The sequence below is a fragment of the Aquarana catesbeiana genome, linkage group LG03 (assembly GCF_042186555.1).
Source record: "Aquarana catesbeiana isolate 2022-GZ linkage group LG03, ASM4218655v1, whole genome shotgun sequence".
NCBI classification, from domain to species: Eukaryota; Metazoa; Chordata; class Amphibia; order Anura; family Ranidae; genus Aquarana; species Aquarana catesbeiana.
The window spans coordinates 409,825,104-409,852,752 of NC_133326.1; the positions used below are offsets into that span (position 1 = coordinate 409,825,104).

General features: G+C 43.5%; 1 protein-coding gene across 3 annotated transcripts in view; it reads right to left on the minus strand.

The window, feature by feature from the left end:
• The window catches only part of RUFY1 (RUN and FYVE domain containing 1), a 288,027-nt gene that overhangs the window by 233,849 nt on the left and 26,529 nt on the right, over positions 1-27,649 (minus strand). For all 3 annotated transcript variants that reach the window (XM_073620729.1, XM_073620730.1, XM_073620727.1), the window contains exons 3-4: positions 2,849-3,013; positions 1,160-1,277 (exon numbers count right to left, since the gene is read on the minus strand). In XM_073620729.1, coding sequence (XP_073476830.1) covers positions 1,160-1,277; positions 2,849-3,005 — 275 coding nt within the window. In that variant the 5' untranslated portion in view covers positions 3,006-3,013. The remainder of the gene's footprint in view (positions 1-1,159; positions 1,278-2,848; positions 3,014-27,649) is intronic.

Consider the following 27,649-nt stretch of genomic DNA (forward strand, 5'->3'; position numbering starts at 1 on the left):
GCCTAAATTCTGGGCTGCTGAGGTGAGCGCTGGCCCATTCATTTTGAATAGGCTACCCAACACCACACATTTCCATGTGCAAAATGAGTGTGCACTGTAAAGGACCGCACAGCAGAGGTTACGTATGAACCTTGCTTTAGGATGACATTTTTAAAGGTCTTAGGTTGACTTCACATAATCTTGCTCATAATAATTATATTTTCCAAAGCTGTGCATTTTCATTTTACATGTGGGATTGCAGGGCTGAATGAAGATTTTTTTTGCCACAAAGGGATAAATGCTGCCTAGGGCATGATCATATAAAACCTGTTAGGTTCTACCCATTCATTGTGACCCACTGCTGTTAAGTGGGTTGCTGAGGCCAAATCTATTGTGCCTGAAAAAAAGCCTGGCAGATGTTTGATTGTCAGGTTTATGAGTGAGGTACTCACTCTGTTTAGCAGCAGCAAATGGGGGTCTTGTAGAAGGGTTTTCACCTCATATCTGAAAGCAGAAAAACTTCATATCCAATTGTATACCACCTTCTTCAGATACAAAGATATCATTTGGTGAATATTAAAGACATTTTAGTCTTGGTGACAATCACAACAAAGACAAACTATTTAAAACTGCTGTTAGTAGTACATTAGTTAAAATAAAAATACTGTTCCAGAAATGATTAATATGCAGGCTGAATCCACCCCTGCTCACCTCCATGTCAATGATATCAAATCTAAATGACTTTGACTAACTAGATTAGAATATACTTTCTACAAACAGCAGCCACCAGGAACCACTCAACAACGGTTATACGTGTTAACCAATGTTCTGCTTGCAATGCAATGCCTATTGTTCTGCCAGAAATGCATTCACTCCTTTAGTGGGCTGACAACAAAGCATTTTGTGAACTAACAAGCTTTAGCCCTGCCCAGTTTATTATTGCTAATCATTCTGTAGTCCCAAAATAAGAAAAAGGAGGGCTAAAAAATCCCCTTCAGATAACACAAGAGTTTGTGCAAAAAGACACAGGACAGCTCGGATACTATTAACAGGTATTTTTCTTTCCTATCAATCACATAGCAAAAGGCTTTCAGTAATATATTTAACAGATCAAAAGAGGGCAAATAAGAAAAGTGCACCAAAACATAGCATTGGTCAAATCCTTATTTAGATCACTTACTTTATTTCAGGAAGATTTTTTATGTTTGCAAAAATATCAGATGATTCAGGGCAAAGTTTTTCCACCAGTTCCAGCGGACCAAAGAACGATTTATGCTGCCCAATAAAGCTCTTCTTAACTGTAAAAGAATAATAATACTGTCCTTATAATTTAAATACTATAGTCACAATGTATTAAAAACCCAAAACTTGTGTACCTTCAGTTCACACCATAAATTGCACATGAACATGCTGTACGTTCCTGTGCAATTCACTTGCGATCTGGGTGCAGTGCAATTTCAGACCATTCATTTAAATGGGCTAAAATTGCACTGGACCACACCAAAAGTAGTGCAGTAATATTTTTTAAAAATGCACAGCAACGGGATTGCATGATACTATTATTAATTATTAAAGTAGAACTAAATTCATCCTCTCTATTGGCCCTTTTTACTATTATCATTGAAAGTGAAAGAAAATCACAAATTTTGGGTTGTCCCCCAAAAAAGTAATAGCGTGGAAATCTTCCAATGGGGACACTAGCTCTAGTGGCCTGGGGGTCCCAAAGGAATTCCTTTCATTTGCAGAGATTTTCTCTCATTTGCTGTTTGGCTATGGGACATGAAGTGAAGCAAAATCTCTGCAATGGGACACAGATGGCAAAAAAAAAAAAAAAAAAAATCTGACGGGTTATAATATATATATTCATTTTGGATAATTGTGTTATCCAAAATGAAAACAAAACAAAAAAAAAAAAAAAAAAACACTTTTGCTCATAGTTCTACTTTAAGTTAACACGGACACGGATAATATTCTGGTTTTAATTGGCCCTAAGTTCATACTGATGTCTACTGAAAACCTTAGCATTGGATTAACTGACACTATGAAGGGAATATATCAAAACTGAAACAGACAGAATTTGGAGCAGCTGTCAATGGCAGCCAATTGGCATAAGTCATGCTGGCATAGGTCTTCCGTTGCTGGGATTAATATTGCTTTTTTTTTTTTTTTTTTTTTAATATGCATAAGATCCCTAGAGGGCCTATTCTGTGAAGCTGTGGGTAGTTTTACTTATAAATATTTATTTTTGGTGGTTCTCTTTTGGCTGATTTTAGGTAAAGTGCATCCTGTAAACATGGCATATACTGTACCCATCATGCTGCCGGCCACTACACTGTGTACACTGTCTCACACTTCAACCCATGTACTGTGTATTGTAAAATATCAGCTTCAAATGGAGAGCTTCAAATCAACCAGTCAATTTGCCAGGGTACATTTTAGGGCTTATTTACATCGAGTGCTTGCTCAGCTTAGACTTACAAGTTTGCACACACATGGATGATCTTTGGGCTCATTCACATCTGCGGCAGCCCCCGTTCAAAAGCAATTTGTATTAGATTGCTTTTCAGAGGCATTTTGACAGGGGATGAAGAGGCGATATGTTATCTCCTTACTACATGATTTAACCCTGAAAATGTTGCGCCACCGCATCTTAATCATGAGCATTGCATGTGGTTTCTGAACAGTTGAAGCATGGCCCCATAGACTTACATGGGTTGCATTTGGCAGCAACAATGTGTAATCTTTGCCGCAGCTGCATCATATGTACAGCCCTGAGTGTTTGCATGTCTGTTGGTTTCGAACAGTAATTTGCAGTAAAACAGTGTAAACATCAAACAATTTACTGTTTCGCATTACAGATGATATTTACCTTTTAATCCATGCTTCAAGCAATGTTCCATTATGCAAAAAAATTGTTGTAATGGTGGGTATTCAGAATCCACACTCCGACCTAGATTAAGAGCAGACTGGATCAGCACTTTTATGCTGACCTTCATCATGTTCATTAAGTTGGTACGTTCATCCATCTTCTCGCCTATGAGAGATGCATATATTTAAAATAAGATCTGTTAAACAGAAAGAAAAAAAAAAGAAGCACCATATGCATGACTGCTGTTGAGAAAGAAAATAGGCAAGACTAAATTCCCCTATGTTTCAGGGTCCTGCAGCATTCTTTTAGATATCTGAAGGTTCGTGCAAGTGCCTCTAGGTACCTGCATATTATGCATGGGCCTAATTTAATTTATCTTTTTTATTCACATGTAAATTTTCCTTTTATCTTGATACAATGTACCCCACTAACCAGATTGATATCAGAAATAAATATACAAATAATAATAATAATAATAATAATAATATTAAATTACTTTACTACTCAATGTTCCTTTTTACTGTATGTATCAAATACTTTTAGTGTAGGATTATTTGTGCTGCTCTTCACACCAAATGAAAAGGATGCAAAACTAAACTAAACAAAAATTGTAGCTTTCTTCACTAATCCTAGTAACAAATCCTTTGGGGTTAAAACATTTTTTTTTAGCATTTTTACTAAAGGTTGCCAGCTGTAAACTTAAAGTGTATGCAAAACCATATATTTTTCTTTTAAGGATACAATAGGAAAGGGTTAAAATCCCTGTCAGGAGATATTTTTTTTCCTTTTGCTGTGTGTGGTACATTGGGAAAACTTCTAAACTTCCTGTCCCAGACAAAAGTTAGTGAAAAAGTGCGAAGAAAGCATATCTTGGACAGGTGCCCCTATTAAAAGATTGTCCCTTACCTCTTGCTTGGGGCTTTATAATTTTAGACTTTTCACTTCCTCTATCAGTGATAATGAACACCAAGGTCTAACCCTTTCCCACTCTATCCAATACTAAAACGAGGGGTTTGGCTAGATGAACACTGCAAAGTGTATGTAAACCATAATAAATTAATGTCTCGTGTTGACCATGCCAGAAATCCACGCTACCCTGTGCACTCTGCCATCTTCTCTCTAACGGTCTTAGGCTTAATGTATACGGGACATTTTAAAACCTCCCTCGAACGATTTAACTTGATAGATAGTAAATGACGTTTAAAAAAAAACACCCGTTTTGCCGCGTTACCATGGCACATTTAGCTGCGTTTACACTTACGTTTTTTGTTTTTTTTAACTAGTTAAAAAGGTTTCTCCATTAAAAATGCCTGTTACGCGAGTTACTGCATTTACAGGCCGTTACAGGCATTTGGCGTTTCAAATGCTTCTGAACATCCGTCCTGGCTGCATTTTTTGCCAAAAAATGCTTCTAAACTTAACTGCCTAGAAACGACTATGAACGACCCTGTGTACGTGCACTGATAAGATAACAGAGGAGAGTTCACAGGCAGCTGAAAAAAAAAAAAAACGCCCAACTGCTCCTAAACATCCATTTACAAGCAGCAGTGTACATGAAGCCTTATGCCGCGTATACACGATCAGATTTTCCAACGGGAAATGTTGGATGTGAGCTTGTTGGAGGTAAGTCCGACCGTGTATATACTCCATCGGACAATTGTTGTCGGACTTTCCGCCAACAAACGTTGGCTAACATGTTCTCAAATTTTCCGCCAACAAATGTGTGTTGTCGGACTTTCCGATCGTATGTACACAAGTCCGTCAAACAAAAGTCCAAAGTACAAACACGCATGCTCGGAATCAAGGACGAGCCGGAATCGCTCGATCTTGTAAAACTAGCGTTCGTAATGGAGACATCACGTACGTCTTGTACGTCACTACATTCGTAATTGTTGGCCAGCACTTGTGTGACCGTGTGTATGCGAGACAAGTTGGAGCCAACACCCTCCGAACAAAATTCCACGGTTTTGTTGTCGGAAAGTCCGATCGTGTGTACAGGGCTTTAGGCTTCATATACACTGCAGCTGCTAAACTCACATTTTGCAGAATTTTCTTCAGCAGCTCCTAAACTCTCCTCTATGTTATCTTATGTGTACATGTATACTGAGTCATTTATAGTAATAGTATACAGGCAGTTGAGTTTACTGACGTTCTTTGAAAGCAGATAAATCGCGTTCAGGACGGTAGTTTACCAGCATTTCAAGTGCCAAATGCTTGTAACTGCTTGTAAACGTTAAGATACAGTGTTCAGCAGCGTCCAGCGTTTTTTTTTTGACATGTCAAAATCAATGGTTCCCTATGAGAGTCGTCTTAAAGTGGATGTAAACCCTCACATATACCCAGTGAAGTGAATAACTTCAGATGATACATCGGGATGAAACAAATCTCCCTATATACGTTTTACATGTATATATATGTCTTCAGCTTTATATAATGTTTAGAAAGTGGCATACAGCCAAGACAGCTGATTGGAGGAAAGGCACACCCCCCACTCCTCATAGGTAGAGACTTGCAGCTCTGTTGAATCGTTCAGGGCTCTGCTAATCTATAGCATCCTCCCCAACACAAAACTCTGGCTGCTTTTATCATATGTGAAGGAGAACTTGTCAGGAGTTATCAGGCTGATAACAGAAGAACGGAGCAGGAGACTGCTACAGGACATAGTGCTTTGAAAAGAAGTAACAAAACACTGCAGATATATGTGCACTGCTCAAAATTTCATGAATCAGGTTTACAGCTACTTTAACCACTTGCCTACTGGGCACTTAAACCCCCTTAATAACCAGACCAATTTTCAGCTTTTGGTGCTCTCACATTTTGAATGACAATTACTCAGTCATGCAACACTGTATCTATATGAAAATTTTGTCCTTTTTTCACACAAATAGAGCTTTCTTTTGGTGGTATTTAATCACCGCTGGGTTCTTTATTTTTTGCGCTATAAAAGAAAAAAGACCGAAAAATCTGTAAAAAAATTAATTTTTCTTCGTTTCTGTTATAAAATTTTGAAAATTAGTAATTCTTCTTCATATATTTTGGCCAAAATTTATACCGCTACATATCCTTGGTAAAAATAACCCAAATTAGTGTATATTATTTGGTCTTTGTGAAAGTTATAGCGTCCACAAGCTATGGTGCCAATATCTGAAAATTGATCACACCTGAAGTACATTTCTTGAGACCCTAACATGCCAGAAAAGTACAAATACCCCCCAAATGACCCCTTTTTGGAAAGAAGACATTCCAATGTATTTAGAAAGATGCATGGTGAGTTTTTTGAAGTTGTCATTTTTTCCCACAATTCTTTGCAAAAATCAAGGTTTTTTTTTCCCTTTTTTTTTTTTTTTTTTCACAAAATTGTCATATTAGCAGGTTATTTCTCACACACAGCATATGCATACCACAAATTACACCCCAAAACACATTCTGCTATTACTCCTGAGTATGGCGATACCACATGTGTGAGACTTTTACACAGCGTGGCCACATACAGAGGCCCAACATGCAGGGGAGCACCTTCAGGCATTCTGGAGCACCCATGCCAATTCTGACATTTCTCTCCTACATGTAAAAATCATCATTTATTTGTAGAAAATTACATAGAACCCCAAAACAGTATATATGATATTTTAGCAAAGACCCTAGAGAATACAATAGCGATCATTGCAACTTTTTATCTCGCACGATATTTGCGCAGCAATTTTTCGAACGCGTTTTTTTTTTGAAAAAAAAATGTTTTTTGCTTTAAAAAAAAACAAAACAGTAAGGTTAGCCCAATGTTTTTGCATAATATGAAAGATGAAGTTACGCCGAGTAAATAGACACCTAACATGTCACCTTTCAAAATTGCACACGCTTGTGGAATGGCGCCAAACTTCGCCACTTAAAAATCCCCATAGGCGACGCTTTAAAATTTTTTACTGGTTACAAATTTTGAGTTACAGAGGAGGTCTATGGCCAAAACTATTGCTCTCGCTCTACCGATCGCAGCGATACCTCACATGTGTGGTTTGAACACCGTTTTCATATGTGGGCGGGACTTACGTATGCATTCGCTTCTGCATGCGAGCACACGGACAGGGGCGCTTTAAAAAAAATTTTAGTTTTTTTTATTGTTCATTTTACTTTATTTTAGTTTGACACTTTTTTCCAAAAAAAAATTTTTTTGATCACTTTTATTCCTATTACAAGGAATGTAAACATCCCTTGTAATAGGATTATGGCATGACAGGTCCTCTTTACAGTGAGATATGGGGTCAATAAGACCCCAAATCTCACCTCTAGGCTGTGCCTGAAATTAAAAAAAAAAAAAAAAAAAAAAAAAAAAAAAGAAGATCCTGGCTTCGATCGTAGCGGTGAGTCGGTAGAAGCACCGGAGGGCGGCGGGAGGGGGGGACGTCCCCTCTCGCCTCCCGTAAGAACGATCAAGCAGTGTAACAGCCGCTATGATCGTTCTTATGGTGTAGGGAATCGCTGGCTGAAAAAGATGATATCTGAATGATGCCTGTAGCTGCACCCATCATTCAGATATCCCCGCACAAAGTCAAGGACGTTGTATGACGGAAGGCCGGAAGTGGTTAAAACGCTTTTTTTTTTTTTAAAACAAAGTTGTCCATTTATACAATATTTCTAACACATAGCATGTACATATCAAAAATGACACCCCAAAATAGATTCTCCTACTCCTCCTGAGTACGGCGATACCACATGTGTGAGACTTCCACAGCCTGGCCACATACAGAGGCTGGGTATGGCTGAGCATGGCCGAGTATGGCTGAGCATGGCTGGGTATTGCAGAGTATCGCCGAGCATGGCTGGGTATTGCAGAGTATCGCCGAGTATGACTGGGTATGGCAGAGTATGGCTGGGTATCACCGAGTATTGCAGAGTATGGCTGCGTATCACCGAGTATTGCAGAGTATGGCTGGGTATTGCGGGGTATTGCAGAGTATTGCGGGTTATGGCAGAGTATTGCAGATTTTTGCGGGGTATTGCAGAGCATGGCTGGGTATGGCAGAGTATTGCAGAGTATGGCTGGGTATCACTGAGTATTGCAGAGTATGGCTAGGTATCACTGAGTATTGCAGAGTATGGCTGGGTATCACTGAGTATTGCAGAGTATGGCTGGGTATCACTGAGTATTGCAGAGTATGGCTGGGTATCACTGAGTGTTGCAGAGTATGGCTGGGTATCACTGAGTATTGCAGAGTATGGCTGGGTATCACTGAGTATTGCAGAGTATGGCTGGGTATCACTGAGTATTGCAGAGTATGGCTGGGTATCACTGAGTATTGCGGGATATTGCGGGGTATGGCAGAGTATTGCGGGATATTGCGGGGTATGGCAGAGTATTGCGGGATATGGCAGAGTATTGCGGGATATTGCGGGGTATGGCAGAGTATTGCGGGGTATTCCAGGGTATGGCAGAGTATTGCGGGGTATTCCAGGGTATGGCAGAGTATTGCGGGGTATTCCAGGGTATGGCAGAGTATTGCGGGGTATTCCAGGGTATGGCAGAGTATTGCGGGGTATTCCAGGGTATGGCAGAGTATTGCGGGGTATTCCAGGGTATGGCAGAGTATTGCGGGGTATTCCAGGGTATGGCAGAGTATTGCGGGGTATTCCAGGGTATGGCAGAGTATTGCGGGGTATTCCAGGGTATGGCAGAGTATTGCGGGGTATTCCAGGGTATGGCAGAGTATTGCGGGGTATTCCAGGGTATGGCAGAGTATTGCGGGGTATTCCAGGGTATGGCAGAGTATTGCGGGGTATTCCAGGGTATGGCAGAGTATTGCGGGGTATTCCAGGGTATGGCAGAGTATTGCGGGGTATTCCAGGGTATGGCAGAGTATTGCGGGGTATTCCAGGGTATGGCAGAGTATTGCGGGGTATTCCAGGGTATGGCAGAGTATTGCGGGGTATTCCAGGGTATGGCAGAGTATTGCGGGGTATTCCAGGGTATGGCAGAGTATTGCGGGGTATTCCAGGGTATGGCAGAGTATTGCGGGGTATTCCAGGGTATGGCAGAGTATTGCGGGGTATTCCAGGGTATGGCAGAGTATTGCGGAGTATAGCAGGGTATGGCAGGGTATGGCAGGGGTATTGCAGGGTATGGCAGAGTATTGCAGGGTATGGCAGAGTATTGCAGAGTATTGCAGGGGTATTGCAGGGGTATTGCAGGGGTATTGCAGGGGTATTGTGGGGCATACCAGAGTACTGTGGGGCATTGCAGGGCATGCAGAGTAGTGGGGATGGCTGAGCATGGATGGATGGATGGATGGATGGCTGGCTGGAGGTCTCTGTGCAGCACTGTGGGCACTACACATGCAGCCCACAACGCTGCAGCCATCCATCCAGCCTCCTCTCCGCTCACAGTGTACCGATCGGTACACAGAGGGGAGGAGAGGAACCGGCGTCATCAGATGACGCCGGTTTGTTTACATGTGATCGCTCCGTCATTTGACGGAGCGATCACATGGTAAACAGCCGCGATCAGCGGCCATTTACCAGGATCTGTGATGCGCCGGGTCCTCTGGACCCGGCGGTCACGGATGCTCTCGAATGCGCACCCTAGGGGGCGCGCGAGAGCAGAATTCTGGGAGGACGTCCCTGGACGTCCTCCCAGAGTTAAACAACCGCCCTGTAGCCGTCATTTGGCTATGGGCCGGTTGTTAAGTGGTTAAACCCCCCCCACCCCCTCATGACAATTACTCAGTCATATAATACTGTACCCAAATAAATTTTTTGCCTTCTTTTTCATACAAATATAACTTTCTTTTGGTGGTATTTGATCACCTCTGGGTTTTTTATTTTTTGTGCTATAAATGAAAAAAAGACCGAAAATGTTGAAAAAAAAAAAAAAACAAAAAACGCATTTTTCTTAGTTTCTGTGATAAAATTTTGCAAATTATTAATTTTTCTTCAAAAATTTTGGCACAATTTATACTGCTACATATCTTTGGTAAAAATAACCCAAATTAGTGGATATTATTTGGTCTATGTGAAAGTTAGAATGTCTACAAGCTGTGGTGCAAATCATAAACAAATTGATCACACCTGATGTACTGGTGCCCTATCTCATTTCTTGCGACCCGAACAAGCCAGGAAAGTACAAATACCCACCAAATGACCCCTTTTTTGAAAGTAGACATTCCAAGGTATTTAGTAAGATGCATGGTGAGGTTTTTGATGTTGTCATTTTTGTTCCCACAATTCTTTCCAAAATTAAGATTTTTTTTTTCCACAAATTTTTCATTGTGATAGGTTATTTCTTTCACATGGCATGTGTATACCACAAATAACACCCCAAAACACATTCTGCTACTCCTCCCAAGTATGGCGATATCACATGTGTGGGACTTTTTCACAGCCTGGCCAAATAGAGAGGCCCAACATGCAGGGAGCACCATCAGGTGTTCTAGGAGCATAAATTACACATCCAACTTGTTGACTACCTATTACACTTTTGAAGGTCCTGGAGCACCAGGACAAATGACACGTGACACTGATGACAGATGGCACTGATGACACGTGACACTGATGTGGTACCGATGACAGATGGCACTTATACAGTTAGGTCCATAAATATTGGGACATCAACACAATTCTAATCTTTTTTGCTCTATACACCACCACAATGGATTTGAAATGAAACGAACAAGATGTGCTTTAACTGCAGACTTTCAGCTTTAATTTGAGGGTATTTACATCCAAATCAGGTGAACAGTGTAGGAATTACAACAGTTTGTGTATGTGCCTCCCACTTTTTAAGGGACCAAAAGTAATGGAACAGATTAACAACCATCCATCAAACTTTCACTTTTTAATACTTGGTTGCAAATCCTTTGCAGTCAATTACAGCCTGAAGTCTGGAATGCATAGACATTACCAGACGCTGGGTCTCATCCCTGGTGATGCTCTGCCAGGCCTCTACTGTAACTGTCTTCAGTTCCTGCTTGTTCTTGGAGCATTTTCCCTTCAGTTTTGTCTTCAGCAAGTGAAATGCATGCTCAATCAGATTCAGGTCAGGTGATTGACTTGGCCATTGCATAACATTCCACTTTTTTCCCTTAAAAAAAACTTTGGTTACTTTCGCAGTATGCTTTGGGTCATTGTCCATCTGCACTGTGAAGCGCTGTCCAATGAGTTCTGAAGCATTTTGCTGAATATGAGCAGATAATATTCCCTGAAACACTTCAGAATTCATCCTGCTGCTTTTGTCAGCAGTCACATCATCAAGAGAACCAGTTCCATTGGCAGCCATACATGCCTACGCCATGACACTACCACCACCATGCTACGCTTTGGATCATGAGCAGTTCCTTTTCTTCTCCATACTCTTCTCTTCCCATCACTCTGGTACAAGTTAATCTTGGTCTCATCTGTCCATAGGATGTTGTTCCAGAACTGTAAAGGCTTTTTTAGATGTTGTTTGGCAAACTCTAATCTGGCCTTCCTGTTTTTGAGGCTCAACAATGGTTTACATCTTGTGGTGAACCCTCTGTATTCACTCTGGTGAAGTCTTCTCTTGATTGTTGACTTTGACACACATACACCTACCTCCTGGAGAGTGTTCTTGATCTGGCCAACTGTTGTGAAGGGTGTTTTCTTCACCAGGGAAAGAATTCTTCGGCTATCCACCACAGTTTTCCATGGTCTTCCAGGTCTTTTGGTGTTGCTGAGCTCACCGGTGCATTCTTTCTTTTTAAGGATGTTCCAAACAGTTGATTTGACCACACCTAATGTTTGCTATCTCTCTGATGGGTTTGTTTTGTTTTTTCAGCCTAATGATGGCTTGCTTCACTGATAGTGACAGCAGTTTGGATCTCATATTGAGAGTTGACAGCAACAGATTCATAAAGCAAATAGCACACTTGAAATGAACTCTGGACCTTTTATCTGCTCCTTTTAAATGGGATAATGAGGGAATAACACACACCTGGCCATGGAACAGCTGAGCAGCCAATTGTCCCATTACTTTTGGTCCCTTAAAAAGTGGGAGGCACATATACTAACTCTTGTAATTCCTACACCGTTCACCTGATTTGGATGTAAATACCCTCAAATTAAAGCTGAAAGTCTGCAGTTAAAGCACATCTTGTTTGCTTCATTTCAAATCCATTGTGGTGGTGTATAGAGCCAAAAAGATTAGAACTGTGTCAATGTCCCAATATTTATGGACCTGACTGTACGTGGCACTGATAGCACGTGACACTGACAGGTACTGTGGGCACTGTATTTACTGTGTTTTAATTAGTGTTCACTCACAATCTGCAGCACAGAAGCTCTCCCTCCTCACACACGGTCTCTGTGTGAGGAGGGACAGTCGGCAATGAGAGATGATCTCATATGTTTACATTTGAGATCATCTCTCATTGGACACGCCGGTCGAGTGCTGAATGGCCGTCGTGATTGGCCATTTAGCACGATCGGTGATTGGCTGTGTCCAAGGGACACGGCCAACACAGATTTTCCCCGATGCACACCCGCGACGGCGCGCAGGGAACAAGTAAACAGGAAGGCGTCCAGGGACACCCTCCCGGCAATTAAGCGCCGCACTGTAGCCGTCTTTTGGCTATAGCGTGGGCGCGGAGTGCTTAACTGTTCCGACTTTCAGCCCATCGATCATCATGATCCAACTTGTGCTCTGAGGATCTTCAAGGGAAACCCCACGCCGAAATAAAAAAAAAAAAAAAAAAAAAAAAAAAACTCCGGCAAGGTGTCCTCCCCAAGACCACACTAGACCCTTCGGTCTGGTGTGGCTTTTGAGGGGAAGCCCCACGCCAAAATAAATAAATAAGCGTAGGGTCCCATTCAAAATCCATACCAGACCCTTATCCCAGCATGCAGCCCGGCAGGTCAGGAAAGGGGGGGGGGGGGGAGGGGGGAGACGTGGATTGAGAGCCCCCCTCCTGGACCATACCAGGCCACACGCCCTTAACATGGGGGGTGTGGGTGTTTTGGAGTGGGGGGGCTCTGAGCCCCCCACCCCAAAGCACCTTGTCCCCATGTTGGGGGACAAGGGCCTCTTCCCGACAACCCTGGGCAGTGATTGTGGGGGTCTGCAGTCAGGGGGCTTATCAGAATCTGGAGGCCCCCCTTTAACAAGGGGGTCTCCAGATCCCAGCCCCCCCATGTGAATGAGTATGGGGTACATTGTACCCCTACCTATTCACCCCCCCCCCCCAAAAAAAAAAAAAAAAAAAAAAGCAGTGTAGTGCAAATAAAAACAGGAGATGGTTTTGAAAAGTCCTTTATTAAAAATCTACCTCCGGTGTCCTCCCTCCAGTGTTTTTTTACAGTGACATCTTCTCTGCTGCCGACCCGGGCCATCTCCAACACTGTCTCCCGTCTTTGTGTCAGCAAAGCTCTCTGCCGGTTCCTATATGGCCATGGGGCATGGCCATCCAGTGACGTCACTGCGAGTCCCCACCCCTTGTAATGTCACGTCCGGTTTTCTTTTCTATTTTTTTTTAGCGTGGCGTTCCCCTTCAAAATCCTCAGAGCAAAGTCGCACCACAAGTCGGGTCATGATGATCCGACTTCCATGCAAATCAATGGGCTGAAAGTAGCATCAGTTAAGATGGCTCCCATAGGGAACCACTGATGTTGAATAGAGGCAGGGAAACGCTGCTAAAAGCTAATGCGGCTAAACGCGCATTAGCGGCAATGCAAAAAGCTACTAAAAGCGCATTTTTACAGACGCTTTTTCCTGCCATTGGTAGTGGCTTTGCGGCTTGTTTTTTCTAACGCCCGTGTGTATGAGGCCTTATCAGCTATGCCCAGTTCACTTCAGTTCTCTCCAGAACACCTCCCCTATGTTAAAAAAAGATAATGAAAAGGATGAAAGAACAATTTCCTGGTTAAAAAGGCGCTCCAGTATCCCCTCAAAGAAATTAAAAGCCAGCAGCTACAAATACTGTAGCGGCTGACTTTTAATATAAGGAAACGTACCTGCCCCTGGATCCAGCGCTGTCCTCAACCAAGCCGATTCTTCAATTGGCTTCGGGTGCAGGTGTTGGCATCTTCACTAAGGGAAAGCCTTGCAGCTTCACACCTGGCTTCCAACAGTGAATGCATGAGAAAAATGCCAAATGCAAAGGGGGGGGGACTCCCCTCAACTCCACCTTGTCCCACTGTAAAAACAGAAAGGGTTCTTTACAAGTCAAGGTCACCAGCTCAGACACATGCCTTGCAGAGGCGATGGCAAGAAGAGTGGAAAGGGGAAAATCCCTGATGGGTTAAAAAAAATGTTTTTTGAAGTACCAAGAGAGCCAAATTCAGATCTCATAGAGTCATGGGTGAATATACAGGGGGAGCTAGAAGAGTGATATACCCTGTAAAAAAGCCTTAAATAGGTTATAAACCCTTACATATTATCCAGTGAAGTGACTGGCCTAATGTAAATCAGAGATTAAACACATCCTCTGAAATACGTTTTACCTGTTTATCTGCAGTCTTCTCTTCTTTACCTCCATCCAAAAACAACAAAATTTATAAAGCTTGTCTGAGCTGTCAGAAAAAGGTGGCAGAAAGCTGAAGTTACACTCTGCAGAGCTCAGTGAGGAGCACTGAGAGCTGATTGAAGGGAAGAAAACACACAGCAACATACAGCAACAGAGCTGAGGCTATCAATGAGCTGGAGCTCCCTCCCTTGTCACCTGTTTTCTCAGGAAAACTTGTCATAAGTTGTTAATGCAGATAGAGAAGCAGCAGACAAAAATTGGGGCTCTTAATTGAGACAAGCACACACTATAGAAGGATATACTTTGTTGATAGGTCAGGTCTGAGGTTTACAACCACTTTAATAAAAACAACAAGAGCACAAGCACCGAGATCTGCTCCTTGATGGTACTTAGGTCAAATGCTGATGCAGGCTCATTTGCAGAAAGGCCAGGATTTGTAACCATTTCTTGGATGACATGTCTTTCCTCAGACGAAGCAAAGTATGCCCTCCATGTTCAATGGCAGATCTTGCTGGATTCATAGAATCAACAGTTCAGAGATGAAGCAGAATTGTAAATCAGTCCCTGGGATAGGAGATTGAGGTGATCTAGAAGGGCCCAAAAAGCATCTGTCAAGAGTCTAATGAGTTCAGAGTACCACGTCTACCTGGGCCAGTTTGGAGTTATTAGCATCGACAGAGTACCCTCCATGTCAATCCTGCAAAGCAAATAAAGTTGGAGATTCAAGGAAGGTAAGGTGCAGAGGAAATGGATCAGTACAAGGATGTACTAATCCCATGAAGCCACCATTGCACTCACTGCTTCTGCCAGAGGATCTCTGCACCTGGTATTTGTTGTTGAGCCTGGCGGCCAGGAAATCCAGATCCAATGTGTCCCATCTGTCCTGATTTCCAAGTGTAGGGATTAGTACCCTGAGTAGAGGCCTTGCTCAGTTGAGGAAGTCTATTGTCCATGCCTGGGATGTAAACAGCGGACAAGGATCAAACGTGTAGTTCTGCTGTTTCACTCTCTTACTGTGCCAAGACTTCTGGTTCCTTTTTGATGGCTGATCTATGCCAATTCTTTGGAGTTGCCCAATCTGAAGCCTGATCATATGACCCTCCAGATGGGTGTCCAGCATTGCAAGGACAACCAAATCACCCAAAGTTCTAGAATGTTGATCAGGAGATGGGATTCCCTTGATGTCCAAGTCCCCTGCACCGACAAGGTGTCTGGGACTCTTTCTAACCCGACAGACTGAATATCCATCACGAGTATCTTCCAAGAGCTCAGAAGAAAGATTTTGTCCAATTCCAGAGCAGGATTTTTGAGCCACAAGGGCAGAAACAACCTGGTATTTGGTGTCTGGTGAACTATTCTGTCCAAGAGCTGAAATAAACGGTCTCATGGGATTTTGAAAGGTAGGGGTTTGGAATAGAACTGGCTAAACTGGACTGCCTCAAAGGAAGCTACCATCATCCCTAGAACTCTCATGCAGAAGTGAGTAATTGGGTGACTTCTGGGCTGAAGACTAAAGTCTGCGAGTAGAAAGTTAGGAGTTTTCTGCTAGGGAAGAAAAACTCTTGTTTGAATTGTGCCTAGGATAAGACCCAAATACTTGAAGAGATGAGTTGGTTCCAGCACCGACTTCTGAAGTTTCAGAATCCAAGTAAACCTTTGCAAGGTCTGACTGGTTCGGACACACTGATGGCCAAAACTTGTGCCAACTGCTTCCTCAACAGGAGCTTGTCCAGATATCCCACAAGAAGGATGCTCTGAGAGCTTAACATTAAGAGAATAGGGGTCAGCACCCTGTCAGGATCACAAACTAGAAGTGTTGGTGTCCCACCAGAAGGCAAATAAACCACTGATGATTTGGAAAACTAGGAACATGCAAGTACACATGCTTGATGTTCACAGAGGTCAGAAAGTCTGCCTGACGAAGAGAGGCTATGACAGACCTGGTGGATTCACTGCACCATTTCCAGGACCAAATTAAGACATTTAGGGCTTTGAGATCCAAGATGGGGCAGATTTTTTGGTTTAGGAACTGTGAACAGCTCCGTGTGTAACCCCTAGGACCGGTCAACTGCAGGTGCAAGGGTGATGACCCCTTGCTCTAGCAAACTAGCAAGGGCTGCACAGAGATCTGATAGTTTGTGAGGGGACATGGGAAGGTAGGAAGATGTGAACTGAGGAGGTGGCTGAGAGCAGAATTCTAGCTTGTGGCCCCTGGAAACTACCTCCCTCACCAGGAATCCAAGATGCTGGCTGTTCAAATGTGCACAAAGACGAACAGATGTCTCCCAACTTTGGAAAACTAGGATGCCCCTTCATGCTGAGGAAGATTTATCCAAAGGCTTGGGGGCCTTGGAAGTCTAGGGTTTGCAGACGGACCTGGAACCGACCTTTGTTTTTGGTGGCTGGCCTGGGGAGTAACAAAAGAATTCTTCTTGGCTACCAAGAACAGATGATTCTTCCTAAGCTGAGCCCTAGCTTTTCTCTGTTGGGGCAGGTCGATACTCTTGATCCTAGTGACATCCATGACAATGGTGTCCAGGATGCTGTTCCTTGAAAGGCATGCAAAGCAGGCACTTTTGAACGTTGATTCTGTCACCCAACACTTGAGCCAATAGAGCCTCCTCATGTTCACCGACAGGAGACTCAGAGGAAATAAGATGAGAGACCTATAACAACCCATTTACACAGTGGTTCAAAGCTGCAGGCATGAGCTGCAAATGCTCCCCAAACAAATATTTAGCTTCAATAGCAACCAGATTATTTCTGATGGCCTTAGTGCAATCATCTAGAGTTTGGCAGACTAGAAAAAACAGAGTATAAGAAAGGGCTTCCAATCACTTGTCAATGAGGTCCTTAAAAACAGACACATCCTTAACAGGGATGATTAAGGCTTTGTTATGACAGATACTGGCAGATCCATGGGAATGGGCAGCCCTCAAACAGGGGTGGGGCTGATAGATGGTTGAGAGGGGTGAACACTTTGTCATTCTTCTATCAGTCTCCATAAAATGACAGCGAAAAACAATGGGTGCAATGGAAAGGTCTTGCCAGTCTTAGGGACTCTAAAAGAGCCTAGGCTGGGAACAGCACTAGTAGAAGCAGCCGGCTGATCCTTGAGTTTTAAAGTAGAAAAGTATGGCATAAGAGCCAACGAAGGTATCTAAGTCTGGAAGTAATAGTGGCAGTCTGCAACTCCTCAGATGTAGGGTCGTCAGTTAAGGATGTATGCGACTCAGTGTCTGATTCTTGGTGGCTGACAGCGCAGAGGCCGCTAATGACGCAGGTAGATCAGATAAGGGTTCTGCAGGGGAAGCTATGGAAGTACGCTTATGGCCTCTGTGGTCAGAGCCAGCAATTTGGTCCATAAAATCCTACAAGAATGTTGTGGAATCATCCTGATATAGCGCTGCCGAGGGGGTTACACCCGATGGAGCTATGGAAGACAGAGAATGGCGCCATACTCAAGCAGAGAGCAATATTCTAGGTTGTGAACTGCAGGAAGCATTATAACTATTAGTTGATCACGAGCTGGAGTCCCAGAGAGCAGCAGGACTGGTCTCCATTAGTCAGAGATGACAGGGGGATCCGGAGGGCATATTACTGGGGGGGTCAGAAGGTAAAGGTACTGTGGTGTCAGGTGGGCATGGTGCTGGGACATTAGGAGAGCTGTGGTGTCAAGGAGACTGGTTGTAAGGGCACAGTACAGGGGGATCAGGAGGGCTGGGGTGTAAGGAGAGCATAATACTGGGGGGTCAGGAGGGTATTGTATTGGGGGGGGGGGGGGGGGGGGGGCAGAAGATAAGATAGTGGTACTGTGGTGTCAGGAGGGCATGGTGCTGGGACATCAGGAGAGCTGTGGTGTCAAGGGGACTGGTTGTAAGAAGGGCATAATGCAGTGGCATTAGGAGGGCACAGAAGTTTTTTCAATGCAGAGTGGTGCAGGGGAGGTGCAGTGGCGCTGATCCCTGCTGGCAAGCCTCTCTCACCTTCCCACATGGTATCCTTGAATCGGAGAGGAGGGCCAGTGATGATCAGCATGCAATATGAATATTAAGCGCTGGAACATGTTTGGAGAAGAGCCCGAACCCACCCAAGCAATTCTGGAGGCTTTCCCCGCCCTGCAGCCGCACGTATACAATGGGCGGGGGCTACCTCTGCCTGTGCCTCTGCAGCCAGGGATTGCGTGAGCGTGCACATGCACCCCTCTGTAAGTAAAGACCGGATCGGCAACAGTGGGATGTCATCACGGTCTACACATCACCTGTCGGCAGTCAACTGGTAGCCTGCGATCCCCTGATCTACAGTATACACACTTTGGTGCTGAGGTAAGACCGAAAAGAATGGCTATAAAATGTAATCTTCTTCTTGTGAACAAAAACACTTTCCTATCCAAGATCCCTTTCTTGCAGAGGAAACACAAAATGTGTAAATGAGCCTTTATTGCAGTCTGTTACACGGTCTATATATAAGATCACTGCTCTATAGTAATCCTATAAATTACTGAATTTCTATTAAACCAATGGATATCCACAAGAGGTCAATATTTGTCCTCTGGTTTAAAAGTAGAACTATAGGCAAACTTTTTTTTTTCCATTTTGGATAAAGCAAGGCAAACCCTGTCAGATTTTTTATTTTTTTTTGCCATCTGTGTCCCATTGCAGAGATTTTCCTTCACTTCCTGACCAACAGCCAAAACAGGAAGTGAGAGGATATCACTGCAAAGTAAGGGAATTCATTGTGGATCACAAAAACTGTCCCCATTGGAAGATTTCCCCTCTGCTACTTTTTTGGGGACAATCCAACATTTGTAGATTTTCTTTTACTTTCACTTTCAATATTAATGGTAAACAAGATATTAGAAAAAGTGCCAGTTGTAAAGAAACATTAAAGTGGTACCTACGTCCTATCAAATGTATAGAGAGGAAATAGAGGAATGTGGACTGAGTCTATTATGGACTTTCATGGTACCGTACAAAGGCTCGATATACTCGAAGCAAGTATAAAAGTTACATTTTTATTCCAAAAACATACAAAAAAAAAAAAAAAAAAAAAGACAAAAATGAGAAAAATTTTATACTTACCCAACGGTAATTTTCCTTTCCTGATGCAAGCATGACAGCATATACATATGGGTAGGCTCCACCCCCTGCCCTATCACAGGACCGGTTATACTATAAGATTAGGTCTCCTCCCTACCTGCAGCATTCTCGTAATTTAGTATCACTAAGAGGCCTTTTGTTTTTCTTTCTTTCGGTTTTTTTTTTTTTTTTAACCACTTGACGACCGCCTCACGCCGATGTACATCGGCAAGGTGGCACGGACAGGCAAAAATCACGTACATATACGTGATTTGCCTTCCGCGGGTGGGGGGTCCGATCGGACCCCCCCCCCCGGTGCCCGAGGCGGTCGTCTTTTGTCCCCCGGCGAGCGGAGGTGAGGGGGAGGCCATCCGTTCGTGGCCCCCCCCTCGCGATCGCCGCCGGCCAATGGGAACATTCCTTTGCTGCTGTATGCTAAACAGCAGCAAAGGAAATGATGTCATCTCTCCTCGGCTCTGTAATTTCTGTTCCGGCCCGAGGAGAGAAGACAGGTATGTGAGTGCACAACACTACACACACACAGTAGAACATGCCAGGCACGCAAAACACCCCGATCCCCCCAGCCCCGATCGCCCCCCGATCCCCCCCCAAGTCACAAACTGACACCAGCAGTTTTTTTTTTTTTTTCTGATTACTGCATTGGTGTCAGTTTGTGACAGTTACAGTGTTGGGACAGTGAGTATTAGCCCCCTGTAGGTCTAGGATACCCCCCTAACCCCCCCTAATAAAGTTTTAACCCCTTGATCACCCCCTGTCACCAGTGTCACTAAGCGATCATCTTTCTGATCGCTGTATCAGTGTCGCTGGTGACGATAGTTAGGGACCTAAATATTTAGGTTCGCCGTCAGCGTTTTATAGCGTCAGGGACCCCCATATACTACCGAATAAATGTTTTAACCCCTTGATGGCCCCTTAGTTAACCCTTTCACCACTGATCACCGTATAACTGTTACGGGTGACGCTGGTTAGTTTGTTTATTTTTTATAGTGTCAGGGCACCCGCCGCTTATTACCGAATAAAGGTTTAGCCCCCTGATCGCCCGGCGGTGATATGCGTCGCCCCAGGCAGCGTCAGATTAGCGCCAGTACCGCTAACACCCACGCACGCAGCATACGCCTCCCTTAGTGGTATAGTATCTGTACGGATCAATATCTGATCTGATCAGATCTATACTAGCGTCCCCAGCAGTTTAGGGTTCCCAAAAACGCAGTGTTAGCGGGATCAGCCCAGATACCTGCTAGCACCTGCATTTTTCCCCTCCGCCCAGCCCACCCAAGTGCAGTATTGATCGATCACTGTCACTTACAAAACACTAAACACATAACTGCAGCGTTCGCAGAGTCAGGCCTGATCCCTGCGATCGCTAACAGTTTTTTTGGTAGCATTTTGGTGAACTGGCAAGCACCAGCCCCAGGCAGCGTCAGGTTAGCGCCAGTAGCGCTAACACCCACGCACGCACCGTACAGCTCCCTTAGTGGTATAGTATCTGAACGGATCAATATCTGGTCTGATCAGATTTATACTAGCGTCCCCAGCAGTTTAGGGTTCCCAAAAACGCAGTGTTAGCGGGATCAGCCCAGATACCTGCTAGCACCTGCGTTTTGCCCCTCCGCCCGGCCCAGCCCAGCCCACCCAAGTGCAGTATCGATCGATCACTGACACTTACAAAACACTAAATGCATAACTGCAGCGTTCGCAGAGTCAGGCCTGATCCCTGCGATCGCTAACAGTTTTTTTGGTAGTATTTTGGTGAACTGGCAAGCACCAGCCCCAAGCAGCGACAGATTAGCGCCAGTACCGCTAACACCCACGCACGCAGCATACGCCTCCTTTAGTGGTATAGTATCTGAACGGATCAATATCTGATCCGATCAGATCTATACTAGCGTCCCCAGCAGTTTAGGGTTCCCAAAAACGCAGTGTTAGCGGGATCAGCCCAGATACCTGCTAGCACCTGCATTTTGCCCCTCCGCCCGGCCCAGCCCACCCAAGTGCAGTATCGATCGATCACTGTCACTTACAAAACACTTAACGCATAACTGCAGCGTTCGCAGAGTCAGGCCTGATCCCTGCGATCGCTAACAGTTTTTTTGGTAGCGTTTTGGTGAACTGGCAAGCACCAGTGGCCTAGTACACCCCGGTCGTAGTCAAACCAGCACTGCAGTAACACTTGGTGACGTGGCGAGTCCCATAAGTGCAGTTCAAGCTGGTGAGGTGGCAAGCACAAGTAGTGTCCCGCTGCCACCAAAAAGACAAACACAGGCCCGTCGTGCCCATAATGCCCTTCCTGCTGCATTCGCCAATCCTAATTGGGAACCCACCACTTCTGCAGTGCCCGTACTTCCCCCATTCACATCCCCAACCAAATGCAGTCGGCTGCATGAGAGGCATTTTCTTTATGTCCTCCCGAGTACCCCTACCCAACGAACCCCCCCAAAAAAGATGTTGTGTCTGCAGCAAGCGCGGATATAGGCGTGACACCCGCTATTATTGTCCCTCCTGTCCTGACAATCCTGGTCTTTGCATTGGTGAATGTTTTGAACGCTACCATACACTAGTTGAGTATTAGCGTAGGGTACAGCATTGCACAGACTAGGCACACTTTCACAGGGTCTCCCAAGATGCCATCGCATTTTGAGAGACCCGAACCTGGAACCGGTTACCGTTATAAAAGTTAGTTACAAAAAAAAAAAAAATATATATAAAATAAAAAAAAATAGTTGTCGTTTCATTGTTCTCTCTCTCTATTGTTCTGCTCTTTTTTACTGTATTCTATTCTGCAATGTTTTATTGTTATTATGTTTTATCATGTTTGCTTTTCAGGTATGCAATTTTTTATACTTTACCGTTTACTGTGCTTTATTGTTAACCATTTTTTTGTCTTCAGGTACGCCATTCACGACTTTGAATGGTTATACCAGAATGATGCCTGCAGGTTTAGGTATCATCTTGGTATCATTCTTTTCAGCCAGCGGTCGGCTTTCATGTAAAAGCAATCCTAGCGGCTAATTAGCCTCTAGACTGCTTTTACAAGCCGTGGGAGGGAATGCCCCCCCCCCCCACCGTCTTCCGTGTTTTTCTCTGGCTCTCCTGTCTCAACAGGGAACCTGAGAATGCAGCCGGTGATTCAGCCAGCTGACCATAGAGCTGATCAGAGACCAGAGTGGCTACAAACATCTCTATGGCCTAAGAAACTGGAAGCTACGAGCATTTTATGACTTAGATTTCGCCGGATGTAAATAGCGCCATTGGGAAATTGGGGAAGCATTTTATCACACCGATCTTGGTGTCGTCAGATGCTTTGAGGGCAGAGGAGAGATCTAGGGTCTAATAGACCCCAATTTTTTCTAAAAAAGAGTACCTGTCACTACCTATTGCTATCATAGGGGATATTTACATTCCCCGAGATAACAATAAAAATGATAAAAAAAAAAAAAAAAAAAAAAATGAAAGGAACAGTTTAAAAATAAGATAAAAAAGCAAAAAAATAATAAAGAAAAAAAAAAAAAAAAAAAAAAAGCACCCCTGTCGCCCCCTGCTCTCGCGCTAAGGCGAATGCAAGTGGCGGTCTGTCGTCAAACGTAAACAGCAATTGCACCATGCATGTGAGGTATCGCCGCGAAGGTCAGATCGAGGGCAGTAATTTTTGCAGTAGACCTCCTCTGTAAATCTAAAGTGGTAACCTGTAAAGGCTTTTAAAGGCTTTTAAAAATGTATTTATTTTGTTGCCACTGCACGTTTGTGCGCAATTTTAAAGCATGTCATGTTTGGTATCCATGTACTCGGCCTAAGATCATCTTTTTTATTTCATCAAACATTTGGGCAATATAGTGTGTTTTAGTGCATTAAAATTTTAAAAAGTGTGTTTTTTTCCCCAAAAAATGTGTTTGAAAAATCGCTGCGCAAATACTGTGTGAAAAAAAAAAATGAAACACCCACCATTTTAATCTGTAGGGCATTTGCTTTAAAAAAATATATAATGTTTGGGGGTTCAAAGTAATTTTTTTGCAAAAAAAAATAACTTTTTCATGTAAACAATGAGTGTCAGAAAGGGCTTTGTCTTCAAGTGGTTAGAAGAGTGAGTGATGTGTGACATAAGCTTCTAAATGTTGTGCATAAAATGCCAGAACAGTTCAAAACCCCCCCAAATGACCCCATTTTGGAAAGTAGACACCCCAAGCTATTTGCTGAGAGGCATGTCGAGTCCATGGAATATTTTATATTGCGACACAAGTTGCGGGAAAGAGACGATTTTTTTTTTTTTTTGCACAAAGTTGTCACTAAATGATATATTGCTCAAACATGCCATGGGAATATGTGAAATTACACCCCAAAATACATTCTGCTGCTTCTCCCGAGTACGGGGATACCACATGTGTGAGACTTTTTGGGAGCCTAGCCGCGTACGGGACCCCGAAAACCAAGCACCGCCTTCAGGCTTTCTAAGGGCGTGAATTTTTGATTTCACTCTTCACTGCCTATCACAGTTTCGGAGGCCATGGAAAGCCCAGGTGGCACAAAACCCCCCCAAATGACCCCATTTTGGAAAGTAGACACCCAAAGCTATTTGCTGAGAGGTATAGTGAGTATTTTGCAGACCTCACTTTTTGTCACAAAGTTTTGAAAATTGAAAAAAGAAAAAAAAAAAAAAAAATGTTTTTTCTTGTCTTTCTTCATTTTCAAAAACAAATGAGAGCTGCAAAATAATCACCATGCCTCTCAGCAAATAGCTTGGGGTGTCTACTTTCCAAAATGGGGTCATTTGGGGGGGTTTTGTGCCACCTGGGCATTCCATGGCCTCCGAAACTGTGATAGGCAGTGAAGAGTGAATCAAAAATTTACACCCTTAGAAATCCGGAAGGCAGCGATTGGTTTTCGGGGCCCCGTACGCGGCTAAGCTCCCAAAAAGTCCCACACATGTAGTATCCCTATACTCAGGAGAAGCAGCTGAATGTATTTTGGGGTGCAATTCCACATATGCCCATGGCCTGTGTGAGCAATATATCATTTAGTGACAACTTTTTGTAAATATTTTTTTTTTTTTTTTTTGTCATTATTCAATCACTTGGGACAAAAAAAATAAATATTCAATGGGTTCAACATGCCTCTCAGCAATTTCCTTGGGGTGTCTACTTTCCAAAATGGGGTCTTTTGGGGGGGTTTTGTACTGCCCTGCCATTTTAGCACCTCAAGAAATGACATAGGCAGTCATAAACTAAAAGCTGTGTAAATTACAGAAAATGTACCCTAGTTTGTAGACGCTATAACTTTTGCGCAAACCAATAAATATACGCTTATTGACATTTTTTTTACCAAAGACATGTGACCGAATACATTTTGGCCTAAATGTATGACTAAAATTGAGTTTATTGGATTTTTTTATAACAAAAAGTAGAAAATATCATTTTTTTTCAAAATTTTCGGTCTTTTTCCGTTTATAGCGCAAAAAATAAAAACTGCAGAGGTGATCAAATACCATCAAAAGAAAGCTCTATTTGTGGGAAGAAAAGGACGCAAATTTCGTTTGGGTACAGCATTGCATGACCACGCAATTAGCAGTTAAAGCGACGCAGTGCCAAATTGGAAAAAGACCTCTAGTCCTTAGGCAGCATAATGGTCCGGGGCTCAAGTGGTTAATGGGAGGGACCTATATGCTGTCATGCTTGCATCAGGAAAGGAAAAATTACCGTTAGGCAAGTATAAAATTTTCCTCATTCCTGACACAGCATGACAGCATATACGTATGGGTTGTACCAACTCACCAGACGATAAGGGTGGGTACTGTTGAAGTGTTTAAGTTGAGGATTAGATCTATCCCCACTAACGACTGAAATGTATTATAGTTAAGGCTGCTAGTCCACAAGAATGGACCCCCAGCGTATTGAATGTAGACCAGGTCTTAGTTTACATATTAACTCTGGAGGGACTCCTTTGGAGTTCCGCCCATGGATGCGCAATCAGTTTGGAAGAGCGGTCTCTGCCCTTATGTGATAGATTTGTCCCAGCCATCTAAGACCTTTGACTGACTTGATCCGCACCCCTGCAATTGTCTTCATTGGACAGTGCTTGTCTTCTGATGTCGCTAGGCCTGACGAGCCTATCGTTTTACTTCTTGTAGAAGAGTCAGTTCTATGTCTGTCTATCTTCAACCTTAAATCTATTTTCAATGTTTGTGGTACTTTAACCGGTTCAATACAGGGCAATTTCACCCCATTCCTTCCCAGGCCAATTTTTAGTTTTCAGCGCTGTCGCAATTTGAACGTCAATTGCGCGGTCGTGCGACGTTGTACCCAAAAAAAATTGACGTCCTTTTTTCCCCACAAATAGAGCTTTCTTTTGGTGGTATTTGATCGCCTCTGCGGTTTTTATTTTTTGTGCTATCAACAAAAGAAGAGCGACAATTTTGAAAAAAAACACAATATTTTTTACTTTTTGTTATAATAAATATCCCAATTTTTTTTAAAAAAAACTAATTTTTTCCTCAGTTTCGGCCGATACGTTTTCTTCTACATATTTTTGGTAAAAAAAAAAAAAAAAAAAAAAAATCGCAATAAGCGTATATTGATTGGTTTGCGCAAAAGTTATAGTGTCTACAAAATACGGGATAGATTTATGGCATTTTTTTTTTTTTTTTAATTTATTTATTTTTTTAGCGGCGATCGCGATTTTTTTTCATGACTGCGACATTATGGCGGACACATCGGACACTTTTGACACATTTTTGGGACCATTCACATTTATACAGCGATCAATGCTATAAAAAATTGCATTGATTACTGTGTAAATGTGACAGGCAGTGAAGGGGTTAACCACTAGGGGGCGGGGAGGGGTTAATATGTTTCCTAGGGAATGATTCTAACTGAAGGGGGAGGGGACGCTCAAGGGGAGGAGACCGATCAGTGTTCCTCCGTTCTGGGAACACAGATCGCTCTCCTCAGAGCTGACAGGCTGTGGATCTGTGGGTTTACACCCACAGATCCACGGTCCGGCCCGGTTAACGGGCAATCGCGGGTGCCCAGCGGACATCGCGGCCGCCGGGCACACGCACCAGGTCCCGAGCAACGCGGCGGGCGCGCGCCCCCTAGACGGCCATGAATCCCAGGACGTCATATGACGTCCACCCAGGATGGGAGATCCCATCTGTGGACGTCATATGACTATAGGCGGGTAGGGAAGTGGTTAAACACTTTAGTTTGGATATGCCAGAAGGATGATGTTCTAACCCAGGTTGCAAAGACACCAACCTTTGTATAGTGTTGGAAGAGACTAGAGCCATTTTGCCAGATAATTTCAGCAACAAGGTAGTTTATGGCTTGACACTTGGATGTCTGAGATCCTTCTAGACCTATTTGCCATACAGAATACTTATTCCGTGTTACTGGCCATGTTGAGGATGTCTTATCCTTCTGGATAGAGAGTGAGACCATGTGTCTCACACTATTTGGAAGACCCCATGGGGAAAGAATAATCTGCCCAGGTTTTTCGGAATTGGTTGCCAAGATATGCAACCATTACTGGATCCCAGAGAGTGATGACACAACTGATTTTCATGTATCCTTTAATTCAGTCTCTAGGCTTACTTGTATACAATTCAAGCCTTACAGCAAGAAACAGAGAATTCCATCCTTTAAATTCTGTAGGTTTTTCTCATATCTAATGTACTTGAAGTCTGGAGTAGGTGGTCTGACCTACATAGGATTTCAAACACTAAAAAGGTGAGACCTCCACTTCTTGGTCTCCAGCATCTAGATATAACTTGTATGGATTTGGAAGATACCGTTGGCCACGCTGTATGAGGTGTTGGACCTCTGGAAGGAAAATAGGATGATATTGTACCCGCGTATATCATGGCCTGCAAGCCACAGGGCCATTATTGTTATCACCACTGAACGGCTGCGAATCCAGATAAGGATCCTGGAGACCATTAGGTTAGTTTAATATACATATTGGCTAATCTGCAGATCCAGCTGGCTGTCAGTTTCTCTGCTTCCACCTCTGGGAAGCCACCCAGGTTACTGTCAGACCAATATCTTGATAGCCTTACTTGTTGCAGATCCCTTGACCGGCTTGTTGGTTTGGAGACTGTCCCTTGTCAATCAACGGCTTTTGTACCTTACGCCGTCTGACTGTAAGTTCTAGAAACCCTACTTAACGGGCTGGTAGACCTGACTGTGAGATACCTCTGACAGAAGTTGACTAGTTCTGCATTCATTCTTGACAGAGAAGATAGGCCTTCC